This window comes from Coregonus clupeaformis, chromosome 33 (genome assembly GCF_020615455.1).
Source record: "Coregonus clupeaformis isolate EN_2021a chromosome 33, ASM2061545v1, whole genome shotgun sequence".
NCBI lineage: Eukaryota > Metazoa > Chordata > Actinopteri > Salmoniformes > Salmonidae > Coregonus > Coregonus clupeaformis.
The window spans coordinates 35,513,599-35,535,187 of NC_059224.1; the positions used below are offsets into that span (position 1 = coordinate 35,513,599).

At 44.1% G+C, this 21,589-nt stretch overlaps 1 protein-coding gene and 1 long non-coding RNA gene across 3 annotated transcripts; one reads left to right on the plus strand and one right to left on the minus strand.

Annotated features, from left to right (window-relative positions):
* Window positions 1-73: 73 nt before the first annotated feature.
* On the plus strand, window positions 74-1,453 carry LOC121549073. Its single transcript, XR_005996736.1, has 3 exons — window positions 74-230; window positions 1,014-1,118; window positions 1,414-1,453. It is a non-coding gene; the product is annotated as an uncharacterized LOC121549073 (long non-coding RNA).
* Window positions 1,454-4,950: 3,497 nt separating this feature from the next.
* klf11a (Kruppel-like factor 11a) lies at window positions 4,951-21,063 on the minus strand. 2 transcript variants are annotated; one of them, XM_041860899.2, is made up of 4 exons: window positions 20,884-21,063; window positions 18,740-18,991; window positions 6,066-7,029; window positions 4,951-5,919 (listed from the first exon to the last, which is right to left on the minus strand). In XM_041860899.2, exons 2-4 carry the CDS (start codon window positions 18,965-18,967, stop codon window positions 5,633-5,635), a joined length of 1,479 nt encoding a protein of 492 aa, XP_041716833.1. In that variant the 5' UTR covers window positions 18,968-18,991; window positions 20,884-21,063; the 3' UTR covers window positions 4,951-5,632. The 2 variants fall into 2 exon arrangements, with proteins under 2 accessions (XP_041716833.1, XP_041716832.1); XM_041860898.2 differs by having other exon boundaries at window positions 18,740-21,063.
* Between the last annotated feature and the right edge of the window lie 526 nt (window positions 21,064-21,589).

A 21,589-nucleotide genomic window follows, 5' to 3' on the forward strand; every position in this document is an offset into this window, starting at 1 on the left:
ATTCCAAGCAGGCAATAGAAACAAAGATTTTGTTGGCATTTACATATCTGGGTGGGTGAAGCCAATCAGATTGCACATCTCTCACATGTGTAATTCCAAAAATTGCGGGAAAATTCAAAACCGCCATATAAAATCCGAAGAAGAAGAACAGCAACACCGCCACCACGGTTGATAGTGTTACAAAACCGGGAAAGGAAGAAGTTACAAAATGTCAGGAAAGGCGCGCTAATGTGAGACAATAGCGCTAAGCCATTAGTTGTAAATATATTTGACTATACTATGTTTTTAAAACGTTGAATTACAAAATATAATGTCATAGATAAAGTTAGAAATGTGTAGAAAAATGCAACGACGAACAGCAAGTTGGATGGCTGGCTAGTGTGGCTAACTAACTAACCAGATTCGACAGTGTAACATTTAACTGCAGTCAACATATGTTATAGCTATTTTATAACACTAGTTAACTAACTTGCTTGCAACTTTGGTTAAATTGTCATTATATAATAGGTTGTATTTATCTTCCCGCCACTACGCCTACGGATGTAATCCATACTGTTGATGTGGCCAGCTGGCTTGTTTAGCAAACCTACATTTTAATTAGTCGACAAAATGAGGCTAAACGTTTAAATGGCTGTAGTTAGCTAGTTTTGTTCGTTCGCTATCTATTTTTTTAACAGGGTTTACAGGAGGGATGTTTGTTTACAGTACATGGCAGACAAAAGCCAACTTTCCCAAGTTGCTGATACTTTGTTACTCATTTACTGATATTTTAAGCACAAAGAACCCATCCCCGAAAAGAACTTGCAAGATTGGTATGCCTTTACCAATCTTTTCCGTAGTTAGCTTGCTACGTTAAATTCAACTAGTTGCAGAGGGCCATCTCAAACATGACAATTGGAAATAAATAAATGATGAAAACAATTTCTATGGATGAAACAGTTGTTTTACATATATTTTGGTTTCATTCAAGTCATTCATATACATATTTTGACACTGCTCGTTTGTTTTGTCAGCTGCTGCTGGGCGCAGAGTCAAAAGTAGACAAAAGACTGAAGACAGTGAAGTTGGCCCATGATGTTCTGTTGGAATTAAACTCATCTCCATCTATTGGTTGGGAGGTAAGGTTGCACAGAAAACTAAGAGGAAGGCTTGTTATTTGTCTTACCACTGATTACTTTATTGAAATACATATCTGCTGTTCGACTTTGATAGTGATAACATTTATTTCTAACAAATTGTTGCTGTTGGACAGAATATATATTTTTATGGGTGTGTATGTGTTTAGCTAACACTCATAGACAAACCAAAGACTGAAATTATTATGCAAACGCATTCTCAACCGCTACATAACCTCGGCTATCCCCCTTTGCTGAATGAAAGGACAAACCATCTTTAATCTTCTCGTTGTAACAGATGGGATAATGGGACAATTCTGAGTACAACGCATTTCTCATCCCTGGATTGAGGTACGTTTTCCGAGACATACAGTGAGCTCCAAAAGTATTGGGACAGTGAAATGTTTTGTTGTTTTGGCTCTGTACTCCAGCACTTTGGATTTGAAATGATACAATGACTATGAGGTTAAAGTGCAGACTGTCAGCTTTAATTTGAGGGTATTTCAATCCACATCCATATCGGGTGAACGGTTAGAAATTATAACACTTTTTGTACAGGACCGAGTTTGGGAAACCCTGTTTTAGGGGACCAAAAGTGTTGGGACAAATTCACTCATGTGTAGTATTTTGTCACATATTCCTAGCACGCAATGATTACATCAAGCTTGTGACTCTACAAACTGGATGCATTTGCTGTTTGTTTTGGTTGTGATTCAGATTATTTTGTGCCCAATGGAAATGAATGCTAAATAATGTATTGTGCTATTTTGGAGTCACTTTTATTGTAAATAAAAATATAATGTTTCTAAACACTTCTACATTAATATGGATGCTACCATGATTACGGATAGTCCTGAATCAATCGTAATTAACAGGGGAGGTTAGTATAGTATATTTTTTTTGGGGGGTATGATATTTATGCCTCTGACTTTCTCACTCATCATTATTCACAATAAATTCAGGACTATCTGTAATGATGGTAGCATCCACATTAATGTAGAACAAGTTGAGTAGAAGTGTTTGGAAACATTCTATTATTATTTGCAATTTAGGGGGGAGTAGTGGTGGCTATTCAGCATGATACATGTCCATTGGGGTGGGGGCATGGTAAATGTCTGTAGGGGGGGGACAAGGTATCAGACTAGTGGTGGCTATTCAGCAGCGTGATGGTCTGGGAGGAGAAGCTATTGGCCAGTCTGTTAGTTTTTGCCAGGAGCCCATGACTGCCTGCGTCTGAGTGATGGAAGCAGGGAGGCTGCCTTCCTGCGACACCTGGTGTTGTACAGTCGTGGTCAAAAGTTTTGAGAATGACACAAATACTAATTTTCACAAAGTCTGCTGCCTCAGTTTTGATGATGGCAATTTGCATATACTCCAGAATGTCATGAAGAGTGATCAGATGAATTGCAATTAAACAAAAAAACATTTCCACTGCATTTCAGCCCTGCCACAAAAGGACCAGCTGCTGTCATGTCAGTGATTCTCTCGTTAACACAGGTGAGAGTATTGACGAGGACAAGGCTGGAGATCACTCTGTCATGCTGATTGAGTTAGAATTACAGACTGGAAGCTTTAAAAGGAGGGTGGTGCTTGAAATCATTGTTCTTCCTCTGTTAACCATGGTTACCTGCAAGGAAACATGTGCTTTGCACAAAAAGGGCTTCACAGGCAAGGATATTGCTGCTAGTAAGATTGCACTTAAATCAACCATTTATCGGATCATCAAGAACTTCAAGGAGAGAGGTTCAATTGTTGTGAAGAAGGCGTCAGGGCGCCCAAGAAAGTCCAGCAAGTGCCAGGACCGTCTCCTAAATTTGATTCAGCTGCGGGATCGGGGCACCACCAGTGCAGAGCTTGCTCAGGAATGGCAGCAGGCAGGTGTGAGTGCATCTGCACGCACAGTGAGATTAAGACTTTTGGAGGATGGCCTGGTGTCAAGAAGGGCAGCAAAGAAGCCACTTCTCTCCAGGAAAAACATCAGGGACAGACTGATATTCTGCAAAAAGGTACAGGGATTGGACTGCTGAGGACTGGGGTAACGTCATTTTCTCTGATGAATCCCCTTTCCAATTGTTTGGGGCATCCGGAAAACACCTTGTCCGGAGAAGACAAGGTGAGCGCTACCATCAGTCCTGTGTCATGCCAACAGTAAAGCATCCTGAGACCATTCATGTGTGGGGTTGCTTCTCAGCCAAGGGAGTGGGCTCACTCACAATTTTGCCTAAGAACACAGCCATGAATAAAGAATGGTACCAACATATCCTCCGAGAGCAACTTCTCCCAACCATCCAAGAAAAGTTTGGTGACGACCAATGCCTTTTCCAGCATGATGGAGCACCTTGCCATAAGGCAAAAGTGATAACTAAGTGGCTTGGGAAACAAAACATCTACATTTTGGGTCCACGGCCAGGAAACTCCCCAGACCTTAATCCCATTGAGAACTTGTGGTCGATCCTCAAGAGGCGGGTGGACAAACAAAACCCCACAAATTCTGACAAACTCCAAGCATTGATTATGCAAGAATGGGCTGCCATCAGTCAGGATGTGGCCGGGGGACAGATTGCGGAGGTTTTGAAAAAGAAGGGTCAACACTGCAAATATTGACTCTTTGCATAAACTTAATGTAATTGTCAATTGTTTTATTATTTATTTTACCTTTATTTAACTAGGCAAGTCAGTTAAGAACAAATTATTATTTACAATGACGGCCTACACCGGCCAAACCCGGACGACGCTGGGCCAATTGTGCGCCGCCCTATGGGACTCCCAATCACGGCCGGTTGTGATACAGCCTGGAATCGAACAAGGGGGTCTGTAGTGACGCCTCAAGCACTGAGATGTAGTGCCTTAGACCGTTGCGCCACTCGGGAGCCCAATAAAAGCCTTTGACACTTATGGAATGCTTGTAATTATACTTCAGTATACCATAGTAACATCTGACAAAAATATCTCATAACACTGAAGCAGCGAACTTTGTGAAGACCAAGACTTGTGTCATTCTCAACTTTTGACCACGACTGTAGGTGTCCTGGAGGGCAGGCAGTGTGCACCCAATTGTGCGTTTGGCTGAACGTACCACCCTCTGTAGCGCCTTGCGGTCAGCGGCGGCGGAGTTGCCGTACCAAGCTGTGATGCAGCCCGACAGTATGCTCTCGATGGTGCTCCTGTAGAACACTGTGAGGGCCCTCGGGGACAAGCCAAATTTCTTCACCCTCCTGAGTTTGATTAGTCGCTGTGGTGCCTTTTTCACCACGGTGTCCGTGTGGTTTGAACATTTCAACTCCTCAGAGATGTGTACGCTGAGGAACTTGGACGTTTTTGACCGTCTCCACGGAGGCCCGGTTGATGAGGATGGGGGCGTGCCCAACCTGGTGTGTTGTGTGTCCATAAAGTTACGAACTGGAAACCTGAAAAAGCTTTCCTTTATTCACACACATTGTAAATTATTTATTTCCACTGAGTGGCGCTGTTGTCCTATATTTTAGTGGGAGTGCTTATATGGACCTTTGAATATTTTGCTTTTGTGAATGTCGGTCAGTAAGGCAAATGGGCGGGTACTGTGTTAGCCAGTTAAAATCCTCTGATCATATTCCAGCTGAACGGTTGTTTTCCAATTGGTCGCGCCTCCCTTAGCGCGCTAAAATACTGCAATGTGATTCGAGGAACGTTGTTACTGGGTGGTGTGGGGAGACTGGTATTCGAAATCAAACGGGATCGAGCGCGATTGTGTAACAGAAGACGCAATAATATCGTCAACACTGCTGAGATTGAGAAATAGCAAGCGTTGGGTGTTTCATCATTATGTTATTGAGAAAATATAGAGCAGACTACCAAGTTTAGTAGTGTATTTTATTATGGGGAAAAAACAATGGGACAATTACCATTGCCTACATTGAATGCTAGTAAAACTACACATTGGTACAGCACTTTTCAAAAAATGTGACCATGGCATATCTATAGAATTTATTCATAAATTGATTACCCAATTATTAGTATGGTGATGCTATATAAAGTTGAGTATTTATTAAGTAATAATATACTGTATCTGTAATAAAAAACAATCAAGCTATCAAAATCAACACTTTTTAAAACAAATATTTATTAATAAATATGCAAAGCAAGAAAGTAGGTAGTATCACAGTGAGGAATAATGTCCACTGAACATTTTAAAATATCAATAACATATATTCAATAAATGCAGATTGGAATACACATAACATTCATATATAGATATTCATATATACATATTTATAATCACAGAGACATAGTAAGAGAGAAGCGCGATGCAAAGGCTTTGGCAAAAAGAGTGCATACATTTTGCTAAACATTACATACTGTATACATATTACACATTGAAAGTACAAAACAAGCATAATAAAAAAAATCCAGTGCAAGGTCAGTTTGTATCTGTCAATGAATGAGTAGCAGCCTATTGTTTTTGTTTCATTTAAACCCCTGGTCTTGTGTGGTTGGTGGTGGGATATTGTCCTGAGATGACCGTACGGCCTGAGACCCAGCTAGTTGGGGGAAGGAACCAGCACACTGAGAGGACTGCTGGAGCCACTCAACGGACCCTTAGATGCCGCCATCTTGTTGACTTCAGCCGGCCACGTGGAGGTCCTCTTGGTGGTCATGTGTCGGCGAGCATGCTTGGTCAAGTGGTCGCTGCGCATGAAGCGCCGATCACACATGTTACACACAAACTTCTTCTCGCCGGTGTGTGTTCGCCGGTGGCGGGAGAGCTCGTCGGAGCGGGCAAACTTCTTGTCACAGCCCTCCCAGTGGCAACTGAATGGTTTCTCACCTGGACGGCATGGGAAAAATGGAAGCCATAAGTACATCAGTGGAAGACAACCCACTACCTAATCAACATGACCATTAATCAAATTACCATTGGTTAGAATATCCAGTAAATTGTCTTAACAAGTGTCGTGGGGAGGTAGTACCTACCAGTGTGAGTTCTGAGATGGGCCTTGAGGTGGGAACTTTTGAAGTAGGTCTTCTTACAGCCCGGGAAATTACAGACGTAGTTCCGTCTGCGGGAGATGTCGGCTTGTGTGGCATTGCTACTCTGCCCTGAGGGCATGTAAACTGGAGCTGGGGCCAGGGGCAGGAGCTTGGTGTTCCCGAGGGTCATGACAGTCTGTTGGCACAACGAGGCCTGGGACACAGGTGACTGGGGAACCACAAACATCACCGTCCCCCGAGTCACTGAGGAGCCCACCAGCTGCAGCGGCTGGGGGAAGGAGGATGGTGACTGGGCTAGTATGGGCTTGGGCCCCCCCTGGGTCTGCATTTGGACCGGGCCCTGGTGGACAAACGCAGAGATCATCCCTGTCCGCCCGTTGACTGGAAACACCTGGCAGAGGACCTGGGAGCTTGGGATGGGGGGCGAAGACCTGGAGGTGGCTGTGGTCTGGGATGGGGACCTTAGGGTGAGAGGACTGGAGGGGCCTGTGCTGCTGTTAGGTGAGGATGGACTAACGTCCTTCTCTACCTTAACACACGGACCAGTGCTGCAGCTTTGTGGTTCAGTCTGCATGGGAACGGTCTCGGCCAAAGAGGCTGCTGTAGGGTTTCTGTTGGAGGTGGTGTGCTGTATCCCTATGAGGGACTGAGGTGGAATGTTGATGCTGTGCTGTGAGAGGGCCCTGTCAGCAGTGTGCCGGATAACGCTGGTCACCATGGCTCTGCTGGGTAGCTCTTGAGCTCCAGAGCTCTCTAAGAGGGGGGCCGTGCCAGGTTGTTGGCCCAAGAGAGGGGCATTCCTGTGGGGCAGACCTGCACAGAGTCTTGGCCGGGTTAAGACTGGTCTGGGGCCTGAGCTGGAGCTGGCCAATGAGGTGGTGGTGGTGAGGACAGCTGTGGTGGAGGTGGTCTCGGCCAAGATGGGGCTCTGAGGGGGGGTCATGCACTGGAAAAAAGAAAGAGAAACATGAATTAAAGCAGGAGTCCGCAGGTCGTGGGTGACCCTATGCCGCCCCATTTCTTGTGTAGTGTTTTCACTTTGAACAAAAACAAGGGGGTTGAGCCCTGAGCCGCCTTGGGCTGGCCTTCTGGGCTAGGTGTGTCTTTACGCTAATACCGCCTACTCGAATGACCCTGCTGCCCCGGAGTCCGTGTTGCCAACTTAGCGACTTTGTTGCTATATTTAGTGAGTTTGCAGACTCCTACAGACACTTTTACTGGTAAAATGATCTAGTGACAATTTCAGCTACTTTTCAGGCTGCCTTTGGGGAGTTTTGACACAGAAGGTTTCTATGATTTTCATAGCATTTAGCGACTTTCCCCACTCAATTCTGCCACAAACAAGAGTGGGAGAAGCTGTCTGTGCAACAGAAGTCACATCAATGGTGCACACAGAGGCAGAGAAGCACAAGGGGAGGGGGTGTGTGACAGGAGAGGGGGCGAAGTCAGGGACTGCAGCTGTGCCGCAGCAAGGCAAATTGGTGCTGTGATGTCGTCGTAGCAACGTCATCTAGCGACTTCTAGCTTATTCAAGGAGCCAATAGCGGATCTCACTGAAAAATAGTTGCCATTTTCTGTTATGCTTTGTGATTCAATAATTATTTGGTTGGTAATCAACAAAATAATTAGCTATGTTTGCCTATTCAGCACACTGCCTGCCTATATACAGCATTGATAAAATAAAATTTGCAGGTGTAGACCTTACAGTGAAATGCTTACTTACCAGCCCTTAACCAACAATGCAGTTTTAAGAAAAATAAGTGTTAAGTAAAAAATTGGTAAGTAAAAAATAAAAAGAATTAAAGAGCAGCAGTAAAATAAAATAACAGTAGGGAGGCTATATACAGGGGGTACCGGTACAGAGTCAATGTGCGGGGGCACAGGCTAGTCGAGGTAATTGAGGTAATAGGTACATGTGGGTAGAGTTAAAGTGACTATGCATAGATCATAAACAGAGAGTAGCAGCAGCGTAAAAGAGGGGGTGGGGTGGGTGGGGACAATGCAAATAGTCCGGGTAGCCATCATTAGCTGTTGAGGAGTCTTATGGCTTGGGGGTAGAAGCTGTTAAGAAGCCTTTTGGACCTAGACTTGGCGCTCCGGTACCGCTTGCCGTGCGGTAGCAGAGAGAACAGTCTATGACTAGGGTGGCTGGAGTCTTTGACAATTTTTAGGGCCTTCCTCTGACACCGCCTGGTATAGAGGTTCTGGATGGCAGGAAGCTTGGTCCCAGTGATGTACTGGGCCGTATGCACTACCCTCTGTAGTGCCTTGCGGTCGGAGGCCGAGCAGTTGCCATACCAGGCGGTGATGCAACCAGTCAGGATGCTCTCGATGGTGCAGCTGTAGAACTTTTTGAGGATCTGAGGACCCATGCCAAATCTTTTCAGTCTCCTGAGGGGGAATAGGCTTTGTCGTGCCCTCTTCACGACTGTCTTGGTGTGTTTGGACCATGATAGTTTGTTGGTGATGTGGACACCAAGGAACTTGAAGCTCTCAACCTGTTCCACTACAGCCCCGTCGACGAGAATGGGGGCGTGCTTTCCTGTAGTCCACAATCATCTCCTTTGTCTTGATCACGTTGAGGGAAAGGTTGTTATCCTGGCACCACACGGCCAGGTCTCTGACCTCCTCCCTATAGGCTGTCTCATAGTTGTCGTGATCAGGCCTACCACTGTTGTGTCGTTGGCAAACTTAATGATGGTGTTGGAGTCGTGCTTGACCATGCAGTCATGGGTGAACAGAGAGTACAGGAGGGGACTGAGCATGCACCCCTGAGGGGCCCCCGTGTTGAGGATCAGCGTGGCAGATGTGTTGTTAACTACCCTTACCACCTGGGGGCAGCCCGTCAGGAAGTCCAGGATCCAATTGCAGAGGGAGGTGTTTTAGTCCCAGGGTCCTTAGCTTAGTGATGAGCTTTGAGGGCACTATGGTGTTGAACGCTGAGCTGTAGTCAATGAATAGCATTCTCACGTAGGTGTTCCTCTTGTCCAGGTGGGAAAGGGCAGTGTGGAGTGCAATAGAGATTGCATCATCTGTGGATCTGTTGGGGCGGTATGCAAATTGGAGTGGGTCTAGGGTTTCTGGGATAATGGTGTCGATGTGAGCCATGACCAGCCTTTCAAAGCACTTCATGGCTACAGACGTTGAGTGCTACGGGTCGGTAGTCATTTAGGCAGGTTATCTTAGTGTTCTTGGGCACAGGGACTATAGTGGTCTGCTTGAAACATGATTCCTACCTAGTGTGAACTACCCACCAGAACGACTGAATACCCAGCATGGTCAGACAAGTTAACAATGGCTCATCTGCATGACATATCGGTAGACTATGGGCCATCAAGTCATAGGATGTACATTAGCATTACACATGTTACACTGGTTACAGCACAATACCACATCCTATGTATGTAAAAGACACGGTTGTGACTGGCTTATTTGGTGGTAATGTCTTCCCTCCCCCCCATTCAGCTGTAGTTAACAACCCACTAGAAGACCAGTTCTTAAAGCCTTTAGCCGTATGCTTATTCTACTCCTCCTCTGTTCCTCTGGTGATGTAGAGGTTAACCCAGGCCCTGTAGCCCCCAGTATCACTCCTACCCCCCAGGCGCTATCATTTGTTGACTTCTGTAACCGTAAAAGCCTTGGTTTCTTGCATGTTAACATCAGAAGTCTCCTCCCCAAGTTTGAGTTATTCACTGCGTTAGCACACATTACATTTACATTTTAGTCATTTAGCAGACGCTCTTATCCAGAGCGACTTACATGAGCAATTAGGGTTAAGTGCCTTGCTTAAGGGCACATCGACAGCACACTCTGCCAACCCTGATGTTCTAGCAGTGTCTGAATCTTGGCTTAGGAAGGCCACCAAAAATTCAGAAATGTCCATTCCGAACTACAACATTTTCCATCTAGATAGAACTGCCAAAGGGGGCGGAGTTGCAATCTACTGTAGAGAGAGCCTGCAGAGCTCTATCATACTATCCAGGTCTGTGCCCAAACAGTTTGAGCTTCTACTTCTAAAAATCCACCTTTCCAGAAATAAGTCTCTCACTGTTGCCGCTTGCTACAGACCCCCCTCAGCCCCCAGTTGTGCCCTGGACACCATATGTGAATTGCTTGTCCCCCATCTATACTCAGAGTTCGTACTGCTTGGTGACCTAAACTGGGATATGCTTAACGCCCCGGCCGTCCTATAATCTAAACTAGATGCCCCCAATCTCACACAAATTATCAAGGAACCTACCAGGTACAACCCTAAATCCGTAAACATGGGTACCCTCATAGATATCATCCTGACTAATTTACCCTCTAAATACACCTCCACTGTCTTCAACCAGGATCTCAGCAATCACTGCCTCATTGCCTGCGTCCGTAATTGGTCCGCAGTCAAACGACCACCCCTCAACACTGTCAAACGCTCCCTAAAACACTTCAGCGTTCAGGCCTTTCTAATTGACCTGGCCCAGGTATCCTGGATGGATAATGACCTCATTCCGTCAGTAGAGGATGCCTGGATGTTCTTCAAAAGTGCTTTCCTCTCCATCTTAAATAAGCATGCCCCATTCAAGAAAATTCAGAACTAAGAACAGATATAGCCCCTGGTTCACCCCAGACTTGACTGCCCTTGACCAGCACAAAAACATCCTGTGGCGTACTGCATTAGCTTCGAACAGCCCCCGCGATATGCAACTTTTCAGGGAAGTCAGGAACCAATATACACAATCAGTTAGGAAAGCAAAGGCTAGCTTTTTCAAACAGAAATGTGCATCCTGTAGCACTAACTCCAAAAAGTTTTGGGACACTGTAAAGTCCATGGAGAATAAGAGCACCTCCTCCCAGCTACCCACTGCACTGAGGCTAGGAAACACTGTCACCACCGATAAATCTACGATAATCGAGAATTTCAATAAGCATTTTGCTACGGCTGGCCATGCTTTCCACCTGACTAACCCTACCCTGGCCACCAGCTCTGCACCCTCTGCTGCAACTTGCCCCCCCCCCCCCACAAATCAGCTGGGCTAGACAATCTGGACCCTTTTCTTTCTAAAATTAGCTGCCAAAATTGTTGCAGCCCCTATTACTAGCCTGTTCAACCTCTCTTTCGTATCGTCTGAGATCCCCAGAGATTGGAAAGCTGCCGCGGTCATCCCCCTCTTCAAAGGGGTGACACTCTAGATCCAAACTGTTACAGACCTATATCCATCCTGCCCTGCCTTTCGAAAGTATTTGAAAGCCAAGTTAACAGATCACCGACCATTTCGAATCCCACCGAACCTTCTCCGCTATGCAATCTGGTTTCCGAGCTGGTCATGGGTGCACCTCAGCCACGCTCAAGGTCCTAAACGATATAATAACCGCGATCGATAAAATACAGTACTGTGCAGCTGTCTTCATTTGACCTGGCCAAGGCTTTTGACTCTGTCAATCACCGCATTCTTATTGGCAGACTAAATAGCCTTGGTTTCTCAAATGACTGCCTCGCCTGGTTCACCAACTACTTCTCAGATAGAGTTCAATGTGTCAAATCGGAGGGCCTGTTGTCTGGACCTCTGGCAATCTCTATGGGGGTGCCACAGGGTTCAATTCTCGGGCCGACTCTATTCTCTGTGTATATCAATGATGTCGCTCTTGCTGCTGGTGACTCTCAGATCCACCTCTATGCAGACGACACCATTTTGTATACATCTGGCCATTCACTGGACACTGTGTTAACAAACCTCCAAACGAGCTTCAATGCCATACAACACTCCTTCCGTGGCCTCCAACTGCTCTTAAACGCTAGTAAAACTAAATGCATGCTCTTCAATCGAACGCTGCTTGCACCCGCCCGCCCAACTAGAATCACTACTCTCGGCGGGTCTGACTTAGAATATGTGGACAACTACAAATACCTACGTGTCTGGTTAGACTGTAAACTCTCCTTCCAGACTCCCATTAAGCATCTCCAATCCAAAGTAAAATCTAGAATCGGCTTCCTATTTCACAACAAAGTCTCCTTCACTCATGCTGCTAAACATGCCCTCGTAAAACTGACTATCCTACCGATCCTTGACTTCGGCGATGTAATTTACAAAATAGCGTCCAACACTCTACTCAGCAAATTGGATGTAGTCTTATCACAGTGCCATCCGTTTTGTCACCAAAGCCCCATATACTACCCACCATTGTGACCTGTATGCTCTCGTTTGCTGGCCCTCACTACATATTCGTTGCCAAACCCACTGGCTCCAGGTCATCTATAAATCACTTCTAGGCAAATCCCCGCCTTATCTTAGCTCATTGGTCACCATAGCAACACCCACCCATAGTATGCATTCCAGCAAGTATATCTCACTGGTCATCCCAAAAGCCAACACCTCCTTTGGTCGCCATTCCTTCCAGTTCTCTGCTGCAAATGACTGGAATGAACTGCAAGAATCACTGAAGCTGGAGACACTCATCTCCCTCACTATCTTTAAGCATCAGTTGTCAGAGCAGCATACCAATCACTGCGCTGTACACAGCCCATCTTGTAATTAGCCCACCCAACTACCTCATCCCCATATTGTTATTTACATTTTTATTTATTTTGCTCATTTGCACCCCAGTATCTCTATTTGCACATCATCTTCTGCACATCTATCACTCCAGTGTTAATACTAAATTGTAATTATTTTGCACTATGGCCTATTTATTGCCTTACCTCCATAACTTTCTACATTTGCACACTGTATATAGATTTTCTATTGTGTTATTGACTGTACGTTTTGTTTTTGTTTTTCCATATGTAACTCTGTGTTGTTTTTATCGCACTGCTTTGCTTTATCTTAGCCAGGTCGCAGTTGTAAATTTCTCAACTGGCTTACCTGGTTAAATAAAGGTGAAATAAAAAAAATAAAAATCACAACCAGACTGCGAATTACACCATGTAATTTGGGGGGTCTCTGTATTGAATGCACGCACTCGCATATAAATTTTTTATGGCTCTAATAATAAAGATGTCATTTAAACGGTAAACATTTGTTACCTTTTAATGTGGCATGAACACAACCAGACATTATATTTTCATCTGATTGTCTAACAAATCATTTCAAAAAGTAGTTACGTCCGTCCACTCCCAAATAAATCCAGATTCTAAACTGGATGTACTGTATACTTGCGCCATTTGATGAATGAAAGTAGACATCTGTTACAAAACACCAAAAAGTGTGCCTAATGACATTCAGCGATTGCCATTGATTAGGCCTACATTAATTGATGCATCTTGTTGACAAACTGAAAAATGTTTGTAGCCTGAAAAATCAGGACACCTGAAATAGGGCTGAAACTGTCCCAGGAATAATGGGATGGTCACCCTAACACACACGGTCAACTTACTAAACTAGGCTACAATGTGTATTACCATGAACTTCAAATGGGCCTACCAGTAGCCAGTGATGCGTTTAAAAAAAAAAGTGTATAAACTAATTGCCGGCCGTGGTGAAAAAAGTAACGCTCCCTATACTTTCAATGCATTATATATTTTTAAAGGTGTGTAAATGGCGTTTACCCTACCTTAGGCCTACACCACTGCCAGTAGCCTACCCTTTCAGCCAAGGCAATTTTAAACACATGAACACATGCAGAACAGGTATCCTACATTCAATATAATACAAGAGTTGAATTAAAACATGTTTTACACCCTAGTTATGAGTTGTCCATAATTCATGAGTTAATGCCTGGAGTCTTCACAGATCGTGTGACATAAAACACTACCTTTCTTTCCTTACATTAATGACATTTAGGACAGTGTTATTTGTCATTATTAAGCATTTAACAATTGAATTAGGACATCGAATTTACTTTATCCCTGTACAAATGATGGTTCTTGGAGATCTCGGAAAGTGTAACTATGCCTGTAACATTTCATTATGTGAAAACAGTTCTCATGGGCACACACATTAAAGAAAATGTAGGTCTATCCCATTGCAAAATCAAATGCTTCTAACCTAAAGAGTCAACTGTCTAGTGATATTGTTGACCTCATCAGCTGATCCAGGAAAGAAAACAACTATTGATAAAAAATGATAAAGCTAAATTGTCTATTACTTCTGGCCACGGATGGCACAGAGAACACCAGTACCCGCACGCACCTGGAAAAACAAAGCAATGAGCGCTCTAAACAGCTGACTGAGAAAAGCAAACAATGATAAATCAACGGCTAAATCTAATGCATTGGAATAAAGGCTATTTTTTATCAAGGAAAACCAATTGCGAAAATGAGGAAGGAGGTCTACAAAGGAAAATCTATGCGTAAAGGAGCTCAGCTGAGGCTGAAATTCAGCACAACTGGATGGACAGCACCGCCACAGAAATTAATGGTTTAAACCATGACAGAGGTGGAAGAGGTTGGAAGAGTTTCAAATGTACCACTGTAATTTACATTGACAACCCTGGAGAGCATTGAAGATGTGATTGAATTCATAAACAGTGCATACGTTCTCACTATAATGTACTCATATTCTATCAATATTATGTTATCAAAATCAATTTTATTTTGGCATATGCATAGGATACAGTGGGATGTACAGCATATGGGAATATGACATTGCATTGTACCGTGTACTATTGAAGTAACAATTTGTTTAAAGTTTTCCCAATGTCAACCTTTAATGCACAGGATAGCTTGGACCTGTTGGATGGAGGAAACAAAGTCAGGATAGCTTGGACCTGTTGGATGGAGGAAACAAAGTCAGGATAGCTTGGACCTGTTGGATGGAGGAAACAAAGTCAGGATAGCTTGGACCTGTTGGATGGAGGAAACAAAGTCAGGATAGCTTGGACCTGTTGGATGGAGGAAACAAAGTTAGGATAGCTTGGACCTGTTGGATGGAGGAAACAAAGTCAGGATAGCTTGGACCTGTTGGATGGAGGAAACAAAGTCAGGATAGCTTGGACCTGTTGGATGGAGGAAACAAAGTCAGGATAGCTTGGACCTGTTGGATGGAGGAAACAAAGTCAGGATAGCTTGGACCTGTTGGATGGAGGAAACAAAGTCAGGATAGCTTGGACCTGTTGGATGGAGGAAACAAAGTCAGGATAGCTTGGACCTGTTGGATGGAGGAAACAAAGTTAGGATAGCTTGGACCTGTTGGATGGAGGAAACAAAGTCAGGATAGCTTGGACCTGTTGGATGGAGGAAACAAAGTCAGGATAGCTTGGACCTGTTGGATGGAGGAAACAAAGTCAGCCATAGATGTGAACATCCTAACCCTTCAGCTACACTACATGCGTCGCCATCAGCAGTGTCCATGTGACGTTCTACCTGCAACACCAGAAACCAACATTTTAATTCAAGATAGAATTAAGGTGCGCGTCAGCCATTGAGAATTTACCCTCTGTAGCAGGGCCGTAAGGATGCATTGCGGTCATACCGGCTCTGATGACCTAGTAGGGGGTGAAAAGTGGGAACCAGGTACAGCACATAACAGTTTGTGGCTTGTAGGTGAGAGACCTGGCAACAGAGTGGTCATTCCAAGCTGCTGTGTGTGGCGAGTACTGGCCTCCCGTGATCTGCTGTAGCACTTTTTAGGCTTTATTACTGGGAGCTGGTAGCTAGCTGTATATGTCCTGCCTTGTATGTGTGTTTTAATTTAAGTTCTACAAGTGTTCAGTTGTCATTGTAATTGTCCCATTTCTTTTTAGAAATCAGTAACTTTTTCGTTTTTAATTGTGAATTCAAATGAAAATGTGGATTTTTACATAAGAGATTTCTGGTCAGTTTTTTATCATGCAGCAAGTAGTCCAAGTCATCCATGGTTCTGTTACTCCGGCAGTGTTGATTGGACAGAAAAAATATCACTCAAATATATTGAAATCCCTTATTAGCGCAAGTGTCAATGGCCTTTCCAAACCAAAACAGTCCGAATACAGAACATGTTAGCTAGCTAGCTAAGTAGCCGTGTTAGCTAGCTAGAACATTGAACACACTACGGTTAGTAGCTGATGTAGCTAGCAGGCTAAAAACGCAACCCAACACTTACAGTGCATTCGGAAAGTGTTCAGACCCCTTGACTTTTTCCACATTTGTTACGTTACAGCCTTATTCTAAAATTGATTAAATAAATACAAATCATCATCAATCTACACACACAATACCCCATAATGATGAAGCGAAAACTGTTTAAAAAAAACTTTTTTTCAAATGTATTACAAATAAATAACAGAAATACCATATTTTGCTATGAGACTCGAAATTGAGCTCAGGTGCATCCTGTTTCCATTGATCATCCTTGATGTTTCTACAACTTACAATCACTGGCCACTTTAAGAAATGGAACACTAGTCACTTTAATAATGTTTACATATCTTGCACTACTCATCTCATATGTATATACTGCATTCTATTCTATAATATTCTACTGTATCTTAGTCCATGCCGCTCTGTCATTGCTTGTCCATATGTATATATTCTTAAATCCCATTCCTTACCAGTTTTGTGTGTATTGGGTATATGTTGTGAAATTGTTAGATATTACTGCACTGTCGGAGCTAGAAGCACAAGCATTTCGCTACACCCGCTATAACATCTGCTAAATACGTGTCTGTGACAAATACAATTTGATTTTAACTTGATTGGAGTCCACCTGTGGTAAATTCAATTGATTGGACATGATTTGGAAAGGCACACACCTGTCTATATAAGGTCCCACAGTTGACAGTGCATGTCAGAGCAAAAACCAAGCCATGAGGTGGAAGGAATTGTCCATAGAGCTCCGAGGCGACAGGATTGTGTTTAAAGCACAGATCTGGGGAATGGTACCAAACAATTTCTGCAGCATTGAAGGTCCCCAAGAAAACAGTGGACTCCATCATTCTTAAATGGAAGAAGTTTGGAACCACCAATATTCTTTCTAGAGCTGGCCGCACGGCCAAACTGAGCAATCGGGTGAGAAGGGCATTGGTCAGGGAGGTGACCAAGAAACCGATGGTCACTCTGACAGAGCTCCAGAGTTTCTCTGTGGAGATGGGAGAAACTTCCAGAAGGACAACCATCTCTGCAGCACTCCACCAATCAGGCCTTTACGGTAGAGTGGCCAGATGGAAGCCACTCCTCAGTAAAACGTACATGACAGCCCGCTTGGAGTTTGCCAAAAGGCACCTAAAGACTCTCAGACCATGAGAAACAAGATTCTCTGGTCTGATGAAACCAAGATTGAACTATTTGGCCTGAATGCCAAGCATCACGTCTGGAGGAAACCTGGCACCATCCCTACGGTGAAGGATGGTGGTGGCAGCATCATGCTGTGGGTATGTTTTTCAGCGGCAGGGACTGGGAGACTAGTCAGGATCGAGGAAAAGATGAACGGAGCAAAGTACAGAGATCCTTGATGAAAACCATCTCCAGCGCGCTCAGGACCTCAGGTTCACCATCCAACAGGACAACGACCCTAAGCACACAGCCAAGACAACGCAGGAGTGGCTTCGGGACAAGTCTCTGAATGTCCTTGAGTGGCCCATCCAGAGCCCGGACTTGAACCCGATGGGGCGGCAGGTAGCTTAGTGGTTAAGAGCGTAGTGCCAGTAACCGAAAGGTCGCTGGTTCTAATCCCCGAGCCGACTAGGTGAAAAATCTGTTGATGTGCCCTTGAGCAAGGCACTTAACCCTAATTGCTCCTGTAAGTCGCTCTGGATAAGAGCGTCTGCTAAATGACTAAAATGTAAATGTAAAAATGTGGAACATCTCTGGAGAGACTTGAAAATAGCTGTGCAGCGACGCTCCCCATCCAACCTGACAGAGCTTGAGAGGATCTGCAGAGAAGAATGGGAGAAACTCCCCAAATACAGGGGTGCCAAGCTTGTAGTGTCATACCCAAGAAGACTCAAGGCTGTAATCGCTGCCAAACGTGCTTCAACAAAGTACTGTGTAAAGGGTCTGAATGCTTATGTAAATGTGATATTTCCGTTTTTTTTTTGCTTTATCATTATGGGGTATTGTGTGTAGATTGATGAGGGAAAAAAACAATTTAATCCATTTTAGAATAAGGCCGTAACATAACAAAATGTGGAAAAAGTCAAGGGGTCTGAATACTTTCTGAATGCATTGTACCTAACGTTACCAGTCCATGAGAATGGTGGCCATATCGGCGTCACTCTTCCACCTTTCAAAATTAATTCCAATGTTTATCCTGTTTATGGATTGGTCATGAACAGTCTTTCTCGCTTCTTTTTCTCTTTTGGGGTCAAGTTGATTCAGATCCAAGAACAGATACTTATTGGCTTCGTCTGCTCTGTTTGTTTTTGGCAGCTGTAACGTTAGATTGCAAGTGAATTTCAGTTCCTCTCCAGCTCCGGGGTCAGCAGGGTCATTCGAGTAGGCGGGATTAGCCAGACACACCTAGCCCAGAAGGCCAGCCCAAGACGGCTCAGGGCTCAATCCCCTTGTTTTCGTTCAAGAAGGTTGTCCACGACCTGCGGATTCCTGCTTTAAACATTTTAACTCTCAAATGTGACACAAATGCATTCAATTCTCTATTCCAAAAAAGGTCATTGTAGTTTTGATTAAAATGGCAGCCGCAGGTTAGTCCCAACCAATCATTTTTCTAACTCCGGATACTAGACTAACTACGTTAGCATAGAAACGTGATATTTTACAGTAGAAATTAAAACCACTGAGGCCTACATAATGGGATTCCACTCACCAGTGATGAGAGTGCGATCAGGTCCTTGGGGGACTCCATGCTCTCAGGGTGCAGGAGGAGAGAGTCGCAGGAGTCAGAGGTAGGGGTCAGGGGGCGTGACTTGGGGTTTGCTGACCTTTGACCCCAGGAGCTCATGCTGACGAGCGCCTCGGCGGCCTCCAGGTCGTGGTACTCAAAGGTGCTGCAGCAGGTCTGCTCACTGTCGTGCCTGTTCCTCTCCATCATCATCACCCTGATGTCCGTTAGATCAGCCTGAGGGAGGAATGGAGGCCACAGGGAAGATGCACCACCAAACACCATCTTTGTCCCTAATGGAACCCTATTCCCTATATAGTGCAGTACCTTTGACCAGAGCCCTATGGGCCATTAGATCAGACGGAGGGTGGAAAGGAACGAGGCCACAAGAAGGATGCACCATTAATCAGCCCAGAAATCGGGTCAGGCAATACTAACATGCACTAGTCTATTTATTCCCCCATCCCCCCACCCCCTAAATAAAGATAATTCTGTGCACAAACTCAAATATAGACAGGCCCAGTGGGCTAAATATGTACCAGCCCATCTGGCATTTGCCCGAACTGCCCATTAGCCAGTCCACTTCTTATCACAATTACAGCTCAATAGCTTCTGATGGCTGCATACTCTTTCAACACTGACATCTCACTAAATATCTCTAGAGTCCTACTACTGCAATGGTTCCCTCAGATGGTTTTAGTCCAAGTCATGAACCATTAAAGCCTCAAAATTGTGGAAAACACATATAAACAGTAGTCAATGAACAAGGGTTGGGTATTCTTCTAGATGTGCATGTAGCTATGTAGTGCAGTTGGCTGTCATCCGCTGAATGCTCAGCTGCACGTAGTGAGGCTGCTAGCTGCTTTAGAGGAATGGAGAGATGAAGAGAGAGGGACCCCATTGCAACGCTAGGCTAACGGCAGCCATTTGAGCGGGTGGGTGGCGGGTGGGTGGGTGCACCCAATCCTCCCAGTTCCCAGTAGCTCACATAACATTGGACATCACAAAAAATAGACATGTGAGTGATGTCCTACATCAACAAAAAGCCACAATAGTTGATGTGATTAACATGCAAAGACTGTGGTGCATGGAGGGGGTGTGGGCTGCATCATGAAGTATTGGGTTGAGTTGAGAACCCCCTCTTATTTAACTGTGCTTGAGGACACCCCTCAGCAATAACAACCAATGTTGACACCAATGAAAGTAGCTCATAATCCAAATCCAATCTTCATCCAACATAGATCTGCTCTTATCAATTAGCTAATCAATTAATCAATCTTCAATTTATGCCCAAAATGTTCAACCAAGCAGACTGTGATAAATGTCTCATAGCAATACAGCAAACCGTCACAGTAGTCTAGTTGAGCCCCACTAAAATGCAAAATGAGATGTACAGTTCCATTTGGCTTTTAGGGGCCACAGTAATGGCAATTACAATGAAATGAAATTGTATTCGTCACATACAGTTTACAGCAGGTATATAAGGTGCAGCGAAATGCTTATGTGCTAGCTTCATCAACAATGCAGTACATTAATCAATAATAACAATAAAAGTAAAAAAAACAAAACAAGTAATGTAATAGGTATTATGCATAGTAATAATGGACTGTATTTACAAATATAAGGTGGGTAACGTTAAAATATAAGGTGGGTATCGTTAGTGACTTGGTCACGCTGTAGAATAAATAGTATATAATTAGAACAACAGCGTTGACTGTGTGTTTTGTGAGTTCTGGGTGCGTGCTTGTGTAACAATGCGTGTGTAACAATGTTGAAAAAATTAATACAACGGAACAATGCGGTGATAAAAAGCGGATACAATGTAGCAATGTGTGATCACACAGTCGATGCAGTGGCCGTTGCGCAGGGATACACTAGTTTCATTCTGACTTTAAATAAACCAGACTGCCTGGGCTAAAAAATATAACGTTCAACTTGGGCTGCTTGCTTCAATGCATTCAATTCAACTTACATAATATATATATATATATATAGGTGTGTGTGTGTGTATGTATGTATGTATGTATGTATGGCACTTATCGATGGGTTTGAAATACCTGAAGATAACATCACTGATAACTTTACAATTAGTTAATTAGCCAATTTAAAGTAAAAATCTATCAACTTACCCGACAAGATTGCTATGAATTCGGGGGTGATGTAAAAGTCAGCATATGGAAAGTATGAGTAAAAAAATAATAGTCGAGACAGTAGCAATGCAACCACTCAATGAGCCCTGAGCACACAAGTATTCCCGCTGCCAATAGTTGAGACTGGCCTTAGCTGAGTGAATCAAACCCGGAGACGAAAAAAACAGAAACAAAATTCAGAGCAGACTGGCGGGTGGTAACATGTTACCAATCAAAAACAAAGGTGTAGCGAGCGCCGTCCAATCAGAGCGCAGGCAGCGCGTGATCAGTACGTGACTGCGTCGCGATTGGAGCAAAGAGGGTGCGTGGCTGTTGGAAGGCGTGTCAGAGTAAACCCGGTGGAGTCAGCGGTGTCAGAGTAAACCCGGTGAACTCGATGCTCGAGAACTAGGGGAAAGGTTGAAACGGCGAATCGTGAGATACTTGCACGCGTCTGGCTTGCGTTGCAAGGGGAGCGCGCGCTAAGCGGGCATGCGCAAAATGGGGGACGCACAAAGATATGAACAGGGAATCTGCAGAATACAATACGTTGGCTTCGAAAATAAAGAATTAGCTGTGTTTAAAAATAAATAAATCCGATAACATGTTATGGCGTCTAAATTGTTTCATTATAGATTAGTGTAATTACAGTGTAAAAATCTGGGGTATAAATGCCTGTTACTCAGTGAATAAGTGTAAATAAATG